The sequence below is a fragment of the Marmota flaviventris genome, chromosome 2 (genome assembly GCF_047511675.1).
Source record: "Marmota flaviventris isolate mMarFla1 chromosome 2, mMarFla1.hap1, whole genome shotgun sequence".
In the NCBI taxonomy this organism is placed as follows: domain Eukaryota; kingdom Metazoa; phylum Chordata; class Mammalia; order Rodentia; family Sciuridae; genus Marmota; species Marmota flaviventris.
In genome coordinates this window covers 31,816,945-31,836,476 of record NC_092499.1, presented here as the reverse complement: position 1 = coordinate 31,836,476, position 19,532 = coordinate 31,816,945, and the positions used below count along the sequence as shown (strand labels likewise).

The window sequence follows — 19,532 nt, the reverse complement described above, 5'->3', positions numbered from 1 at the left end:
TTTTTAAAGTAAAGTTCTTTTAAATAGAACTTGAAATTTCAGTATGTGTTATAATTGGAACTCTATAATTCACTATAGCATGTTTTGGATATTAAATTTTGTGCTGTGTCCACATGAAACTAGTTTCTTTTTCAGTATGATGCAAAACTTTATTCAAACCCAGTACCCAAAAGACATCCCAGCAAGCTTCACTTTGATGTCTTCCCTTTTTTTTTTAGTATGGTTGATGATATACTTACTTATAAATTTTTCTGTCTACAGAAATCGTGAGATCCTGGAAAATGTGTTAGCTGTCATTCTGGCTATTCTTGTGGCTTTTTTGGGATCTATTCTTCTCATACAAGGCTTCTTCAGAGACATCTGGGTCTTCCAGTTCTGCCTGGTCATAGCCAGCTGTCAGTACTCGCTACTCAAGGTACCAGTATATTTTCTTTTCATGCTGTGAAATAATATTTGCATTAACAAAAAACAGACAGACTTCATACCATTCACCAAATTATAGTAAGATAATTTTTAGATTTATTTTCCTTGGATGTTTGCATTAAATTATGTAGGAAACAAAAGGGGAATATGGATGTAAAAATAATTACACATAAATTGAGTTTCCCAAAACTATTTCTTTGTAATTAAAAAAAAATTATTTTTAAAAAATATTTATTTTTTGGTTGTAGTTGGACACAATACCTTTATTTTGTTTATTTATTTATAAGTAGTGCTAAGGATTGAACTCAGGGCTTCGTACATGCTAGGCGAGCACTCTACCACTGAGCCACAATCCCAGCCCCCCTCACCCCCCAAAAAATTCTTAAAGTAAGAATTTGCCTTCTTGAGATTTACTTTTTAACTTTTCAACATAACTTTCTCTCTCTCTCTCTTTTTTTTTTTTTTTTTTTTTTTTGGTACCAGGGATTGAACTCAGGGTTCTCAACCACTGAGTCACATCCTCAGCCCTTTTTTGTATTTTATTTAGAAACAGGGACTCACTGAATTTCTTAGCACCTTGCTGTTTCTCTGGCTGGCTTTGAACTTGGGATCCTCCTGTCTCAGCCTCCCGAGCTGCTGGGGTCACAGGTGTGCACCACCGTGCCCGGCTCCCATCTTTTCAGTTTTTTATTCTGTGGGTGAAATTTTTTTAAATCTGGCATTGGTAGATATAATAATGTGAAAGCCTAGTACATATGTTTTTGTTCTTTTGGGACATCAAAAGGAGAAGATTGTTGTCACGTTGTTATTATTTTAATAGTGGTACAAAAATACCAAGATTTTATAAGCTTGTTAATTTTAAGCTTTTAAAAAAATGGGAGAATCACATACACCAGCTCATATACAATCAAAAATTTCTCCTTCCATTTAAAATAGTATGGACTTTTAATAGGGACTGTTTCTTTTCCTCAATTCCTTAGTAAATGCCCTTTTCTTTGCATTGGTCATTTATCTTATGTGTTCATATACAGAGCCCTCCCCCTCAACTGATAACTGTTGAGTTCTGTTTGTAGTATCAGCTGTCCTTTCTTTTTTCTCTCTCCATTTATAACTAGACATCTGGAGTAAGCACCTAGATAATCTGCTTCATTTCTTTAAGATCCACCCATACTTCTTTTATCATTGCAGTACTAAAACTGCAGTCTATGTGGTTGCTAATAATTATTCCAATTGTTAAATTTATGTCCTTTTCTCAGCCCACTCTCTGTGGGTGCTGTATCATTTAACACTCGTTGATACTGCCTTCCATTTTCATGTCCTTTTCTCTGTTGCTCATTTCCAATGGTTCTTATGTGCTCCAGTGACTCCCCTTGCCTTTGTTGGTGCCTCTTTGTTCCTTCAACCACTTTAATTTATGGGAATTCTCTTGGATTTTATTTGATCCTCTTTGCAGTTAATAGTTTTTACTTGTGAAGTCAATTCTCTTTTATAATTTTATTTGTTGCCTCCTTATGTGAGTTATATCCAGATTGATGTCTGCACCTATTTCACAAGCTTATCTAATAGACAGTTGGACACATGTCAAAAATAGCACATTATCATCTTTTGATTAATATTTTCCTTTCTAAGTTTCTTAGCTTTTGACAGTGGTATACCAACTTAGAATCTTAGAACCTCTCTGCTCCTTCCTCCTTAATCCCTGGAAAACAAGTAACTGAATCCACTTGATTAAATTTGGTTATTCTATATTAAAATCATTGGTCTTTGTTCTTTCCTTTTATTTCAGCCACCTTAATCTATCTCTTTATTGCCTTAACCCATTAAATTCATTCAAATTTAAAAACTCTTGTCCTTTGCTTTCAGGTTAATCTGGTTAAATAGGCAAAAGGTAAATAAAAGGTGACAGAGTTTTTTTTTTTTTTTTTAACTAGCTGACTAGAAGAATGACATAAGAGAAATTAGAAAGGAGGAAACAAAAGTTTTGAAAGGATAGATGTTAAAGTTGAAAGTACTGAAAGATTACCTGATGAGAGAGAGAGAGAGAGAGAGAGAGAGAGAGAGAGAGAGAGATATCCTGGAATTATAGGATGGTGAGAAAGACCATCCTGGTGGAATTTTTTGGTATGCCTTTGGAAATGAACTGAAATGTGGAAGAAAAGTTACATGTTTTGTTACTAAATTTTTTAAACATACTATTTAAAAAAATAATTATTTGTTTATTTGTTTCTCTGATGCTGAGGATCAGACCCAGTGCCTCATGCATGCTAGGCAAGCACTCTACCACTGAGGTACAACCCCAGCCCTAGAACATTTTTAACAGAAAATCTTCTAAAAAGATACAGCTGAACTTCTTTGATTATTTTAATGTGAAAAGTTTCAGTTTTTTTTTCATTTTATTAAATCATTTTATTTATTTATTTATTTTTTTATTTTTTTTCTTTCTGGTGCTAGATATCAAACCCAGAGCCTTGAGCATGCTAGGCAAGCACTCTCCCACTGAGCTGCATCCCCAGTCTTGGTTATTTTAATTGTAAATGCAAATATGTAATACAGGTACTAATGAATTATCTAGTAAACTTAGAGTTTGTGGATAGAACTTGAATTTCTGTAAGCTACCCCATGTTACTGTGTACTTTCTGAAATGGGAGGTACTGTCCCATGAGAAAGAATTCTACCATAACTATGCTTATGTGTAATAATGAGCTAAACAATAAGATAGGCTATCAAATGTCATTTCAAAAATTACGCTAGGTCTGGGTTTGTGGCTCAGTGACAGAGTGCTTGCCTCACACGTGTGACGCACTGGGTTTGATCCTTAGCACCATATAAAAATAAACAAAGATATTGTATCCATGTATAACTAAAAAAATATTTTTTTAAAAAACCTATTAAGGTAGATAGATGCAACTTGTTAATTTACCAGAATAAGTGAAAGTTGGGAAAAATGTGAGATGTTTTTAATATCCCTGTAACACCAGTATCTGGAGCTGATGTTTCATCTTTGGAACAGAATTAATGGAGGTCATCTCTTTATTGTAGAATGTTTACTTGAAATCACTTCAGGCATTTTGAAAGTTGCTTGTATAATCACCAGGACTGTAGTAGTAGTGTAATCTGTCTTTCTGTTTCATTTCCAGAGTGTTCAACCAGATTCTTCTTCGCCCAGGCATGTAAGTCACTCTTAAAATGGCTGTAATTCATTGTTCTTTAATAGTTATCAAAACCCCCTTCCCCTTTTTTTCCTTTTGGCATGTGTTGAATTGGATTGAGATTTATATTACTATTTTCTCATCTTAAGATTTGACAGATTATAGGTAATTTATTAGCATGAAATAAAATGACATTGTACTGGTGGACTCTAAATCTTGGTTAAAACAAGCATAGCAATTCATTTTTGATAAAAGCCTCTTAGTAAGAGGTTATCAGTTAGACATGATTCATATAAACTCATGATTATTTGCATTTAATAAATTTTGAATAATAAATTGTGAATTAATACTGAAAAATAGATTTTTGAAGTGGGAAAAACTATGTTATTTTGCTCTGATAATCACTAGGAATTGCAATAAAGAAGTGCAATACATTAGTTTGGTGTTAATACTTTTGGACTACATAATGAGAAGAAAACCTTATTACTTCTGTGACTTTACACAAAAATGTAATCTGCTTGGCACTGTTTTTATGACATGTGATCCTGTTTTAGATCTAACTTGAGCATTTATTTAGTGGTAAGACCAAAAGACATCTCTTTAATGTAATTCAGGAATAAGTTCCAACAACAGATTATGGTGATGCTTTCTTTCATGAATGTGATTGTTTTAAATCCTTGCTCACTAGATGCTAGTAACTGCCACCCCCCCTCCCCACCGCCCCCCCTCCCCACCACCTAGTTGTGATAATAAAAATATATCCAGATTGGCAAATATCCTCTGGAAAGCAAAATCTTCTCCCACTTCCTTCAGAACTACTCCTCTACTGTAATATCACTGTTTTTCTCTTGTGATTCATAAGTATCTTATTGGGAGACACTCTGAGACTATGTATCTGTTCTACTCATTTGTTTCACTTAGTATTACTGATGTTTCTTGCCTGACTCAGTTATCATTTGATGACTGGCAAATAGTGATTTTCTAATTCTATCATTCCTTCTGCATTCATTAGTTTACTCTTTATTGAAACAAATAGCTCTTCATTCTGTCATTATGTATGTATTAGTGTGGATTCATAGATTATTTTTGTTTAGTGGATTATAATGTCACTTTAATACTTATTTTGATGCTCAAACTGTTCCTGATTCAGCCACTTGGAGCCCATCAAGCTGCCTTTTGTGTCCTTTTGACATATCCCTGTCATTCTTTAAATGTTTCCCTCCTTTTTCTAACAACAATTTTTTCTAGATTGATCATATACTTTTCCTACCTAACTCATAACCAGTCTTTTCTTTATGAAGCTTCGATTCTTTTTCATGAAAAATGGTGTTGGTGAACTAAGGTCTAGATGCTACTTATATCTCTTATATTGTCATTGCTTCTAGATCCTCTCAGTGGATAAAGATATGAAATACGTGTGTGTGCGTATACACATATTTATATGCATATTAAAATAATTAGTTCATTTTGATATTTCTACTTTCAATCCAGTATCACAGTGTTCATTCTATTCTTCCTCCTTTCTGAATCTGTTATTCCTTTCTTTGATCATCAGAAACCTGGCTTTCATGTAGAAATATTTTGAGTCCTTAGAATATAAGCAATCAATGATCTCAGTAACTAGTGTTGACTCTTAAAATTAACTAAACTGACTTTTTAAAAATATGTCATTTGCAGGGTCATAATCGTATCATTGCTTACAGTAGACCAGTTTACTTCTGTTTATGTTGTGGTCTAATTTGGTTCTTGGATTATGGTAGCAGAAACCTTACTACAACCAAGTTCAAATTATATGGAATAACATTCACCAATCCACTGGTATTTGTATCAGCCAGGGATTTAGTTATAGGTAAGTCAGCTTTAAAGTACGTCTCATCTTAACATTACTTTATTTGTTTTCAAACAGTTCACTGATAAATAAATCAATTATATAGGTCAAATAGCTTTAATAAACTTATTTTGCTGTTTATTATAATCATCTCTGAGGAAAAAAACTGTGTAACTGTTATGAGTAAGGAAACTTCTTGAACACAACACAAGGGAAAGTTGTGGGTTTTAAAAAATCTGTATTTTAGGTTCTTATTATGTGAAAATGGTTGAAATAATTTATTGGTTCTTTTAAATTATACATGACATTAAGATTCATTTTGACATAATTATAAAAGCATGGAATATAACTTGCTCTAATTCAGTCCCCAGTACTTCCCCTTTTCTCTTCCCACCTTCCTCCCCTGTTCCCTTCCTTTTACTCCACTGATCTTTCAATGCTATTTACTTATTTTTTTTAATTGTTTTCTTGTGAACATACATGATGGTGAGATTCACTGTGGTATATTCATAAATGTATATAGGAAAGTTAGGTCAGATTCATTCTACTGTTCTTTCTTCCCCCATTCCCTCAATACCAGTTGAAGTAATTTTAAAAGATATTGCTTATAGGTGAAAGATTTTATTTAATACCCAGTTATGTAGAGATAAATAAATTTAAATATCTTTTTTTAAAAATATTTTTAGTTGTAGGTGGACATTTTATTTATGTATATGTGGTGCTGAGGATTGAACCCAGGGCCTCTCATGCACTAGGCGAGTGCTCTACACTGAGCCACAACCCCAGCCCTAAATGATATCTTTTAAAAAAATTGCTAGTAGTTTATGTTAATGTTGGACTTCTTTGCATTGCTTGTGGTCTTTAAGTGAATAAAAGGATGAATACAGTATATTTTTAATATACTATTCTTTCTTTCCATAGTGTTTACACTCTGTTTCCCAATAGTGTTTTTCATTGGCCTTCTGCCTCAGGTGAATACATTTGTAATGTACCTTTGTGAACAATTGGATATTCATATTTTTGGTGGTAATGGTGAGTACTCTTTATAAAAATTGTAGATTGCAGTATTTAAGCATAGCTTAACAAATAGGGGACAGTTACAGCCTTTAGAACTGTTATTGGTGTTAAATTTATTTAAATACTATGATATGGACTTAGTATATAGGTGGTTTATAAAAGGAGTTTTGTCATGATTTACAAACTTGCAACAAGGTATTAGACTTTAATATCTCATAAAGAAAGTTTTTTCTGTAAATTTTCTTTTATGATCACAATATAAGAGTACAGTAAAAAAATCTATGTATTTTTAAAATAAATCCTAGCTATCTTAATCATTCATTCTTCCTTATAACTAGTAATTCCATTGGATCTATTTGTTGTTATTGTTAGTAGTCAGATCTACACTTTTTTGTGTGAGAATTAATCAATACACAGGAATATAGATTTACTTCTGTGGGTACCGAGTTCTTTTTACATAGACTGATATCATTCAGTGATTAATTCATACATCTCCAGTTTGTTTTCAGGCTTCTGCATAACTTATGTTCCAGACTTTCTGGATCTAAGCCACATTCTTGAAGTATAATATAGATTTAACTTTTTCTGCTCTGCTTAATTGTTCATTACTCCTGAGATAAATATACTTTACCTTGCATTAGAGATTTGAGAATAGTAAAGCTTTGTCAGGTCAAAATCTTTTGAAAGAACAGAATGAAGTAACAATTTTTAAAAGTCAAATGAGTAGATAATAATATACTAGTATTATAGGACATTTTAATAGTTTAAATGCTTTTTGGTGACTTTTAAAGTTTTTTCCATAGATGTTTATAAAGTATTGATTTCTTTTTTCTTTATTCTCTAGCTACTACAAGCCTGCTTGCAGCACTTTACAGTTTTATCTGTAGCATTGTGGCAGTAGCCTTATTGTATGGATTATGTTACGGAGCTTTAAAGGTGAGCAATAAATTATAGTTCTTTTTTTTTTTTTAAAGTTTATTTTTTAGTTATAGGTAGACACAATATCTATATTATTTTTATGTGGTTTTGAGGATCAAACCCAGTGCCTCATGCATGCTAGGCGAGCACTCTACCTCTGAGCTACAACCCCAGCCCAAGGTTATATTTCTTTATGAAGATTGTTTTAAATTGACTAAAAGTGTTTTTCCCCCTGGTGCCAATTTATCATTAATTTCCATTGTGTTCATGTGCTAAATGTTATTCTTTTTAAAAATTTTTTTGTTTGTTCTTTTTAGATATACATGACAGCACAGTGTATTTTGACATCTTATATGCACATGGAGTATAACTTATTCTAGTTAGGATCTCATTCTTGTGGTTGTACATGATGTGGAGTTTCACTGGTGTTATATTCATATGTGAATATAGGAAAGTTATGTCCAATTCATTCTATTGCCTTTCATAGCACTATCCCTACCCCTTTCCCTTCATTCCCCTTTGTCTAATCCACTGAACTTCTGTTCTTCCCCTCCCAACTTGTTCTGCGTTAACATCCCCATATCAGAGAGAACATTCAACCTTTGGTTTTGGGGGATTGGCTTATTTCACGTTATTCTTATTTTCATTTTCTTTGAATTTGAAAGAAATTTAATAGATTATTAAAAGAATTTCTTTTCTGTATTAACCATGGGTTAGTATTAGAAATGGATTATCAAAAACCAGGCTCATCTGGGATGGGGTGAGCATGGTAATCACAGAATATGCTATATATTTAGTTATGAAGTTATATAACTACTATTTTTTATATTAAGGTTTCTTTAAAGTTGTAAGAATAAGTTCAAGGACTACAATTTAAGGTACATGCTAGTAAAAATTAATTTGCTAGAATTTAATGCCATTTTAGGGTAAGCATCTGAATGAGCCTATGAGCTCTCTTTAAAAATACTGTCACCAAGGGCTGGAGATGTAGCTCAGTGGTAGAGCACTTGCTGAGTATACATGAAACCTTGAGTGTGATGCCTATTACCACATGCTCTACAGTCACCAAATTGTCTTGTTTTAACTAATACACAATTTTGTTTATTTTCAGTATTTTTATTGGTACATTATAGTTTTACATAATGGGGTTTATTGTTGCATGTTTGTGCATGCACACAATATAACAAAATAATTTAGTCAATATCATTCCCTGGTATTTTCCCTCCCCGTTTTCTCCTCCCTTCCCCTTTCCTCTATTTATCTCCCTTTGAAGATCAAACCCATCTTTCTTTTCCTATTTCCTCTCTAACTTACATTTAAGAGAGCAAACTTATGAACCTGTGTCACCAAATTGTAAGCATGAAAATCTTAAGGTTTTTTTTTATATATATTTATTTTTTAGTTGTAGTTGGATACAATACCTTTATTTGTTTACTTATTTTTATGTGGTGCTGAGAATCGAACCCAGGGCCTTGCATGTGCTAGGCGAGTGCTATACCGCTGAGCCACAACCCTAGCCCCCCCTTTTTTTTAATAGAGATTTACAGTCCCTTACATATAATTTCTGAGATTTGTTTGTTTTTTGTGGTTAATGCAAGGCAATTAGAGAATGGTTAGGGTTGAAATAATTATGAAGAATGACTCACAGCATTTTTCTTTGCTTCATTTATTCTGTAGTGTTTATGGGTCACTTACTGTGTGTCAAGAACATGCAAAAAGCCATTTCCTGCTGGTTTTGTGGGGTTTTTTTTGCTTGTTAGTTTGTTTGTTTTTGGTCTTCTTTTGGTAGTGCTGAGGATCAAATGCACAGCACATACATTCTAGGCAAGCAAGTGTTCTACCACTGAGCCACATCCCCAGGTCCATTTCTCACTTCCAAGGAATTTATATGTTAGGTGGGATTACTAAGTCAAGGAACATATTTAGTATAGGGTAACAAAGGCTATGAAAACAGAATGCTGTGGTTATATAAATTGACATTAAAAGGGAATAAAGTCCATTTTCTAGGAGGATGATTTTAACCAAATTTTGAAGGACAAGTAAGAATTAGCTAGTTGAAACAGAGAATACAGAGCCATGAATTTGGGAAAAAAGTGTTGTAAAGGAAAACAGCAACTAATTTTGGAGTTGCTAGAATTTGGGTACATGAGGAAAGATGGTCTTCATTAAGGCTAAAAAGGTAATCAAGGACTAAATTATGAAATACCCTGTATTCTGAATGTGTTGGTCTAAAGATGGGAGATTATCAGTGTATTTGAGATAGGACAGGAAATGATTAGAGTTGCATTTTACAAAGATTACTCTTTCTCATACATCTGTTTACTTTATTATTCTACAGATTCTCTTTCCTGCATACATCTTGTTTTCTCCTCATACATCTTGTTTTCTCCTTTGCTTTCTGATGTATTAATCTTTCATTCTTGAACTCATGCAAATTTGCATGGTTTTTAACTTCTCAGCACATTCAAATGTGTCAGAAGTTCAGTTTATGGTTCCACCACTTCACTGGACAGTTGAAACACTGAATGCCTTAGCTTCCTTATCCATAAATTGGGAGTAATAGTGTGTGTTTCCAAAGGTTACTGTTAAAATTATTTAGGAAATATTTACAAATACCTAGGAATGGGGCTGTACATATACTATTTAATATGATGATGATAAGGTTTTGATTTAGCCATTACCAAAATGTCTATGTTGTGATTAGAATAATTTCCAAGAGTATTTGGGCATGGGGAGGCAAGTTGAGTAAAAAACTACCGTACTCCTATCATTTTCCATTCTGAAATTCCCTGAGAAAGACAAAGGATTAGAATGTTATCCATCACATAGAACATACCTGTGAACTATTCCTGTTACCAGGGTTGTCCACTCCATGCCATATATCATGCTAGTATTATCCAGAGATAACTTCAGTGCCACAGGGCTAACATGACACCTGCCTGTGTTTGGTTGTCCTTGAAAGCTTATCCTTTCTATTATTTCCTTGTGGGAATATGCATTCATTCTATCAGGTAATAGTTATTGAATGTTGCTCAGTGCTCTGGAAATTATAATAGTATGGTATATATTACATGAGTAAAATGGTTGTACTGTGTAAGTAGCATGTAAGACACCAAGATATTCTTTGGCCTAATGTGTTCTATCGTGATACCTGGTCCTCCTACTCCATTGTTATACATAATGAATTTACCAAGTTATTTTATTCTTCAGAAAAAGAACACATAATTTACTATACATGCTATTTAAAATATTAACCAATGGTAGTAGCAAGCATCAAAAGCAAAATTTTCCCAGTAAATGAATAGAGCTTTAACAACAAAAGAAATCTGGCTCATATCTGGCAGTGAGAGTGGGGAGGAGCCATTGCCCTCCCTGCAGCCTTTGAGGTACGCCCTGAGCCTGCCCCCGGCTGCTGGCTGCCATAGGCCCACAGCGCCAGGCCAGCACCAGGCCAGCGGCAGCGGGAGTGAACCAGAGCCACCCAGCCGCAATGTCACTGTTGTTCAGCTGGGTGGCCAAGGTGCCCGAGATCTTCAGTTCCATACCCATCCGCCAGGCTAGGAAGATCGCCCGCCAGGAGGAACTGCAGATCGCCCACCAGGAGGAGCTGCACTGCCTCTGGGAGTTTGACAACACATTTGCCAAGAAGTTCATGGTGCTCTTTTGTGATAGCTCACAAGAAGGCCCCGCCAGAGCTAATTGACGAATGCATTGAGAAGTTCAACCACGTTAGCTGCAGCCAGCTGGCTGACTGGAACCGGGCACCAGAACCCCGCTGGCCCATGCGCAAGTCCTTCTCCCAGCCCGGCCTGTGTTCACTGGCCTCAGGAAGGAGTTTCAGGATGCTGGCCTCCGAAGCAGCAGTTTCTTCAGTTCTTTTGAAGAAAATGACATTGAGAACCACCTAATTAGTGGATACAATATTGTGCAGCCAATAAATATTGAGGGAAATCGAACTATGCTCTTCATGATTGCCCAGTCTGAAGTTTACTTCCTCAGTCCTGACAACAAAAAAAAATAGCACTGGAAAAAAAATTTAAGGAGATATCCTTTTGCTCTCAGGGCATTAGACATGTGGACCACTTTGGGTTTGTCTGCTGGGAGTCTTCGGGAGGTGGTGGCTTCCATTTTGTCTGTTATGTGTTCCAGTGTACAAATGAAGCTCTGGTTGATGAAATCATGATGACCCTGCAACAGGCTTTCACAGTGGCTGCAGTGCAGCAGACTGCAAAAGCTCCAGCCCAGCTATGTGAGGGCTGCCCCTTGCAGGCCCTGTACAAGCTCTGTGAGAGGATAGAGGGAATGAATTCTTCCAAATCCAAACTAGAACTCCAAAAACACCTGACAACATTAACTAATCAGGAACAGGCAACTATTTTTGAGGAGCTTCAGAAATTGAGATCAAGGAGTGAGCAGCAAGAAAATGAATCGATCATTTCTTTTCTGAGATATTTGTATGAAAAGAAGCAGAAAGAACACATCCACGTCAGGGAGATGAAGCAGGCATCATAGATTGCCGCAGAAAATATTTGAAGTGAATTGCCAGCCAGTGCCACTCCATTTAGGCTAGATATGCTGAAAAATAAAGCAGAGAGATCTTTAACAGAGTCTTTAGAAAGTATTTTGTCTCAGGGTAATAAGATCAAAGGCCTGCAGGAAAACTCTACCAGCGTGGATCTGGACACCTCTGTGTCTAGCACATTAAGTAACATCAGCAAAGAGCCGTCAGTGGGTGATAAGGAGGCCTTGCCCATCTCTGAGAGTTCTTTCAAGCTCCTTGGCTCTTTCAACGACCTGTCCAGTGATTTAGAGGGCCATTTCGCAGAAAAGCCTCCTTCGCTTTCCCCCCAGCAGACCTTCAGGAGGCGAGCAAACACCCTGAGTCATTTACCGGTGGGATGCCTAGAACTTCCAGAGTCCACTCAGGGGTCTCCAGGTGTCTTTCAGAGAAAACTTATGAGGTTATCACTCAGTGAGCACAGAGATGCCTCACGAATGAAAGGACCTTGAATCCAAAGCAAACCACATCGGTGACTCTGGTGGGACCCCAGTGAAGACCCAGCAGCACTCATGGAGGCAGCAGATATTCCTGCGTGTGGCCACCCCACAGAAGGCATGCATCTCCCCTGACAGATATGAGGATTATTCAGAGCTGGGAGAGGTCTCCTTTAGAACCAGTATGTAAAGATGGACCCTTTGGCCCTGTACCACAGGAAAAGAAGAGGATATCACGGGAGCTTCATGAGCTGTGGAAAAGGCTATTCTGCGACAGGTACTGCTCCTCAGAATGGAGAAGGAAAATCAGAAGCTACAAGCCTCGCTGAGAATGACTTGCTGAACAAACGCCTGAAGCTCGATTATGAAGAAATCATTCCTTGTCTTAAAGAAGTAACTACAGTATGGGAAAAGATGCTTAGCACTCCAGGAAGATCAAAAATTAAGTTTGATATGGAAAATATGCACTTAGCGGTTGGACAAGGTGTGCCTTGTCATCATCAGGGTGAAATCTGGAAATTTCTAGCAAAGCAGTTCCACCTTAAACATCCGTTTCCCAGTAAACAGCAGCCAAAGGATGTACCCTACAAAGAGCTCCTAAAGCAGCTAACCTCCCAGCAGCACGCCATTCTTATTGACCTCGGGCAAACCTTTCCAACACATCTGTACTTCTCTGCCCAGCTCGGAGCAGGGCAACTGTCACTTTACAACATTTTGAAGGCCTACTCACTTCTAGACCAGGAAGTAGGTCTAGCCTCAGCTAGACCTCAGCTTTGTGGCAGGCATTTTGCTGCTTCATGTGAGTGAGGAAGAGGCGTTTAAAATGCTCAAGTTTTTGATGTTTGACATGGGACTGCAGAAGCAATATCTGCCAGACATGATAATTTTACAGATCCAGATGTACCAGCTCTCGTGGCTTCTCCATGACTACCACAGAGACCTCTATGATCACCTAGAGGAGCACAAGATCGGCCCCAGTCTCTGTGCTGCACCCTGGTTCCTCACCGTGTTCGCTTCTCAGTTCCCACTGGGCTTTGTAGCCAGATTCTTTGATATGATCTTTCTTCAAGGGTCAGAGGTCATATTTAAAGTGGCTCTAAGTCTTTTGGGAAGCCATAAGCCCTTGATTCTGCAGCACAAAAACTTAGAAACCATAGTGGACTTTATCAAAAACACACTACCTAACTTGGGGTTGGTACAAATGGAGAAGACCATCAATCAGGTGTTTAAGATAGACACCGATAAACAGTTATAGGCTTATGAAGTTGATTACCATGTACTTCAAGAAGAACTTATTGATTCCTCTTCTCTCAGTGACAACCAAAGAATGGATAAATTAGAGAAAACCAACAACAGCTTACGCAAACAGAACTTTGACCTCCTTGAGCAATTGCAGGTGGCAAATGGTAGGATCCAGAGCTTTGAAGCAGAGTAGAGAAGCTCCTGATTAGTGAGAGCAAGCTGAAGCAGGCCATGTTGGCGCTGGAGCTGGAGAGATCCGCCCTGCTTCAGATGGTGGAGGAGCCGCAGAGGCAGCCTACAGAGCCAGGCACTAGGGAGCCAGAGCCAGACTGCACCCAGCCTGAGGTCTTGGGGGACTAATGGTTCTGGAGAAATTGTACACTATTTCAACACTGTCCAGGCCTTAACTAGGAGAGTCAGAAGATGCTAGAGGGAGAAAACAAAGCGTGAAGCAAACGTCTCAGGGAGGAAACTGGCTTGCCAACATGCAGATTCTTTTGAGTTCAAACTTGCAATTCAGAGGGCTCATGTCACAGTTTTTTTATTGTTTCAGGTTGTGATTCGTCTCTTCTCCAGCTTGATTATTGTACTCAGTAACTTTAGATGGCATGGACGGGAATAAATGGACCTTTTCTTTTCCTGGTTATTTCCTCTTTGAGTAGCACTGTGTTGTAAAGAGCATTTGTAATACTGGGTTCCAGAAGCGGGAGTGGGTCAAAGATGATCCCTCAGGCAAAGTGTGGGTCTGTCATTCAAGAGAGGGTTTGCGTGACCACACCCTCTGTCACCAGTGAGGTACAGTTGGCCCTTGTCTATTCTTATTATGAAAACCTAAGATGACCCTGGGGAAGATCTGAAATTGATTTATTTAAATTGGACATCTTGATCACTTTTAAGTAAACCTGGCTACTATCCTTGGTATTTAAAAGGAAGTTTGTCTTTTTAAAATAGTTGAGTATTTCCATACAAATTTGCTGGTCTTTTAAGTGTAGTTGATCAAAGTCATGGTAGATAATATTTTAAGGGAAATCACCAGTGTTTAGACTCCAACTGTGTGGCTGGCATGTAGCCTGCAGTTGGGCAGCCTGAGGTGTTTGCTTCTTCATAGAGGTTGCATTTCATACTATGGAGTCATGTATTTATCCTTTCCTATTGTATGATGTACTGCAGCCACGTGTTCTTTTGAGTCAACGTCTTTTTGAACTCTTTTGAGTTCTTTTCACCCCTTGGATATCTAGTTCCTTGTAGGAGCAGGGCACATCGAGATTTTTAGGGATGTCCAAGATTATGGGACTTTTAAAAAGAGATCAGTCTGAACTTGCAATCAGATATATGGCAGCTGACAGTTTTCCAGAGGTAGAACATGTGTTTTGAACAGAATTCACAACCCAACAGCAACTCCCTCCCTCAGGATGATGAGGACTTATGTCTTCTAGCAAAATGCTGTTCATAGTTGCCCTGATTTTAGTTGGTCACTGTGTAAGGCCTCTTCCCTGTGATCTCAGAATGGGTTATTTTCTTACAAAGAATTAGAGAAGAACTGTGCAGGCACAGCTTACTTCCCTGACAGCAGAATCATTTCTGGTCTTATGTTTCTTGGGAGTTTCTTTTGACTCTTGTGGTGGTAGGGTCTCTTTTAAGTCCTGGATGAAAGGAGGGATTGCTATAGTTGGAGTCATTTGAATCTCCTGGCCATTTCAAAGGGAGACCAAAATGCTGTCCCCTGTGCTTGAATGGTTGGTTGGCATTTGAGAGTCCTTCCTGTTCCTCTGGGTCAGAGAATAGTGGATGTCATGTTCCTTTGAGTCATGGTTTACCAAGATGACACAGTAAAGTCTAGAAGCTGCTATCCCAGTGGTTCTACTGGATAGCTTGGAGGAATGAGAGCTTCTTTCCACATCATATTTTACTATTTGAATGTTTCATAATGTTGAATTTTGGACATCTTACTACCCTTATTAAAAAATATTAACTCTGCATTAAGTAAGAAATAAGAAAGCAGTAAAACAATAAATAATCTAAAAAAAAAGAAATCTGGAACTTTATTACTGAGAGAAATCTAGCAGCTAGATTCTAGCTCATGAGAAAGTAACAAATCTAAATTTATTTGGAATAAAATGCAACTAATAATATGACCAAAACATTTTTAAAATTTAAATTCATTGATTCTTTCCAAAATACTGACATAAAAAGATTCTATTATAAATTAGAAGTTTATTGTTCTGTTACATTTTTTTCTCAACAGGATTCTTGGGATGGTCAACATATTCCAGTACTTTTCTCCATTTTTTGTGGCTTATTAGTGGCTGTATCCTATCATCTCAGCCGACAAAGCAGTGATCCATCTGTACTTTTGTAAGTGAAATCAATTGTTATTGTTAGAGAAATTTAAATAAGTTAACATTTCTTTTAAAGAACTCCCAAGACCTCTTTTCCCAATGCTTTTCCAAAGTGCTGGTGGCCTAGTCTATCTATAATCCCTATTCAAAATATATTAACATTGGGTCAATTCTAACCATCTTTGCTGAAAATGTTAGGTTTTTTTCCCTCCCAAGTATTAAAACTGTTTTAGTAAAAAGATTTTTACTGTATTGCTGTTTATGATATCTTTGACTTTTTAGGATTTTCTGTTTCCTTTTGATTAAATATACTTGGGTCACTTGGTTTTCTGTCATAAACTATCATTTGCATTACTTTTTTTCAGGTTATATATGTATTTTCTATTAATTATTTTCTCTTGATTTTTAAAAATGTAAAGCTCTTTGGTACAATCCAAGATTTTTCCAAAAACAGAAGAAAAAAATCCGGAAGACCCTCTGTCTGAAGTAAAAGACCCACTGCCTGAGAAACTTAGGAATTCTGTTGTAAGTTTCAGCTGTTTAATTCAACTATAAGTCTTAAATGTTAGACAGTTGATTTTATTGTATAATGAATACTTTTGAAAGTCTTTAGTAATTGGAAGAAAATATATAGTCCCATTGAGTGGGGTTAGTTGTACATTGTTGATTACCTTTACTCCAATTTTTAACATGCAAGTTGAACATCCTTAATTCAAAAAACCCCAAATGCTCTAAAATTCAAAACGTTTGAGTGCCAGCATTATGCCACAGTGAAAAATACCAATCCTGACCACAAGGGATCAGTCACAGTTAAAATGTAGGTAAACTAAAAATAGTATTTAAAATTACCTTTAGGCCATCCTTCATATGAAACATAAATGAATTTTGGATCCCATCCTTAAGATATCTCATTAGGTAAATGCAAATATTCCAAAATAAGAAAAAATCCAAAACACTTCTGAACCTACTCATTTTGTCTAGGGGATAACCAACCTTCATAAGAAATATTCATTCCTCAAACTTCGTTTCTATGTAGAATAATATGGCATTTATTCATTTATTCATTTCCAGGTAAGGGAAAATGAAGTAATTTTATTGGTCATAGAATTTTTTTTCATCCTGTTTACACTAGACTAGACTAGACTCTGAAAGATGAATAAAATACTCCTTCTTTGTCCTTACTCATTGTCAAATGCAATCCAAAAATATTACATGGAAAAGTCCAGAAATAAATAATAGATAACTTTTAAATTGCATGCCATTCTGATTTGCATGATGAAATATTGCACCGTCTCAGTTGAGACAACTTCCCTCTGTCTAGTATGTCTATGTATATCTGCTACCTGCCTGTTAGTCACTTAGTAGCCATCATGGTTAGCAATATAGTATATAGGGTTAGATATTGCCTGTGATTTCAGGTATCCAGATAAGGGGGAAGTACTGTGTTAATGTAAATTAGATTCATTGTGTTTTTATTATTGATTAAAAACTATGGACAGGCATATATCTCTAATTCCAGTGGCTTAGGCAGGAGGACAACAAGTTCAAGGCCAGCCTTGACAAATTAACCCATTTTAAAATTAAATTTTAGAAAAGAACTAGGGATGTGGCTCAGTGGTAAAGCATCTCTGGGTTCAATCTCCAGTACCACACACACAAAAATAACTATGTCCTTGTAAGTGTCTTACTAGTCCTCTAGGGCGTTTTATTTACCAAGGGCAATTTGAAAAGTTTGTGCATTTTCCATGTTAAAGGAGAGAACAATAGCCAAATCTATCTTAATATACTTAAGTAAATTCAGTAATTCTCTTATGTTTCTAATTTAGTAAATTACAATATTGTTTATTTTCTTTGAGTAATTATTTGAAGATGAATTCTATAGATTCATATCTGTTTTATGGAACAGAACAGTATTCTCCAGTTTTTAGATTATTTCCATTGTGAAAGACAAAATTTACATAAGTATCAAATAGGACATACTTTTAACTATTAGTGGATATGAGCTAGAGAAACTTTAGAAATTCAAAACTACCTCAAGATATAATTGAAACAGTTTTTTTTCTGACTTTAGTTTCCATGTTAGCAAAGGATATTTCATGTTCAGCATAAGAGGAGGTTCTGAATCTAGTTTATATCAGAAATATCAAGAGGTTTCTGGGTTTTTCTACATGTGGAGCATTACTAATCTTGAAAATGCAAAATGTTCCTAAATTGATGCTTAAAATGTTTCAGATTTTGGAGCATTTTGAACTTTGGCTTTTTGTTTTAAGGATTCTCAATTGGTATAAAGTCTAGGTAAATATTCTTAAATGTGAAAGATTCCAAATTTTGAAATGGTCACAAGCATTTCAGTTAAGGGGTACTCAACCTGTATAACCTCTAAGGACATATGCATGTGGTTTTAACATTTCAAAAGACCAATGAAAATATAACTTACTAAAGGGAGATAACCTAAAAATGATATGATAACTTAAGTATCTAATTTCTTTTCTTCTATGTAAAACTCTTGAACAGTAGCGGGGAAAATACCTTCATTCTAAAAGACTATTGCAATATGTTTAGAGCATGCAAACTAGTTGTTTAATTTCCTTGACACTATAGATAAGGAAAGAAATTGAGGAAGAAAATAAGATTTACTATAGTAATCATTATATTTAAGAAATATGTAGAAGTGTTAAAGGGTATCAGTGAAAAATTATTTCTCAAACGTTGCCAGTTGGGAATAAAAGACAGATTTCTGAAAAATTTTGTGTTATTATTTCTTTTTCTTGTTCCACAGAGTGAGCGTTTACAGTCTGACTTAGTGGTATGCATTGTAATTGGTGTGCTGTATTTTGCTATTCATGTAAGCACGGTGTTCACAGTATTACAGGTAAAGGAATCATTTTATTCTTTCAGTTGGGGGAAAATAACCTTTGAATTCATTTCTGATTTTGGTTATATTGTTTGTCAATAGCACTGAAATATATGACTCTTCATTTGGTTTTAACATATATTTATTTTCTCATGCCTTTTCTGGGTCATGAATCTTGAGAGTGGCTTAGTTAAGTAATCCCCAACTTAGGATCTTTTATGATATTGCAATCTTCTGAGGTTTGTTGTTTATAGGATTCAGTTCCTTTCCAGGTGGTCCTCCCCATAGCAGGCCTGAGTGTCCTCATGAAATGGGAACTGGTTTCCCCTGGAACAAGTGATCCTAGAGAAAGAAAGTCCAAAACAGAAGCTGTGCTTCTATAACCTGATATTGGAAATGACACATTGGTACTTGTGCCATATTCTATTGGTCATATAGACAAACCCTGGTATAATGTGGGAAGGAAATACCCACCAGGGAGCCAGGATCATGGGGACCATTTTGGAGGCTGACTACCACAGTCCACTCTCTAGCATCCATGACTTGCATCCCTCCCATATGCAAGATGCCCTTATTATCTTCTAAAAAACCCCAAAGTCGGGGGTGGGGTTATGGCTCAGCAATAGAGCGCTTGCCTCACACGTGCAAGGCCCTGGTTCGATCCTCAGCACCACATAAAAATAAATAAATAAAATAAAGTTAAAAAAAAAACCCGAAGTTTTATTTCTAGATAGCTGGAAAGCCTAGAACCTTATTATCTAATCAGG

The 19,532-nt window shown here is 36.1% G+C and overlaps 1 protein-coding gene and 1 pseudogene across 6 annotated transcripts in view; both read left to right on the top strand.

The window, feature by feature from the left end:
- Positions 1-19,532, top strand: part of Pcnx1 (pecanex 1) — a 151,135-nt gene that overhangs the window by 90,688 nt on the left and 40,915 nt on the right. For all 6 annotated transcript variants that reach the window (XM_027931593.2, XM_071607712.1, XM_071607710.1 and 3 more), the window contains 8 exons: positions 262-415; positions 3,561-3,593; positions 5,250-5,421; positions 6,322-6,432; positions 7,262-7,353; positions 15,818-15,927; positions 16,331-16,436; positions 18,691-18,783. In XM_027931593.2, coding sequence (XP_027787394.1) covers positions 262-415; positions 3,561-3,593; positions 5,250-5,421; positions 6,322-6,432; positions 7,262-7,353; positions 15,818-15,927; positions 16,331-16,436; positions 18,691-18,783 — 871 coding nt within the window. The remainder of the gene's footprint in view (positions 1-261; positions 416-3,560; positions 3,594-5,249; positions 5,422-6,321; positions 6,433-7,261; positions 7,354-15,817; positions 15,928-16,330; positions 16,437-18,690; positions 18,784-19,532) is intronic.
- LOC114089674 (TBC1 domain family member 1 pseudogene) lies at positions 10,826-13,932 on the top strand (annotated as a pseudogene).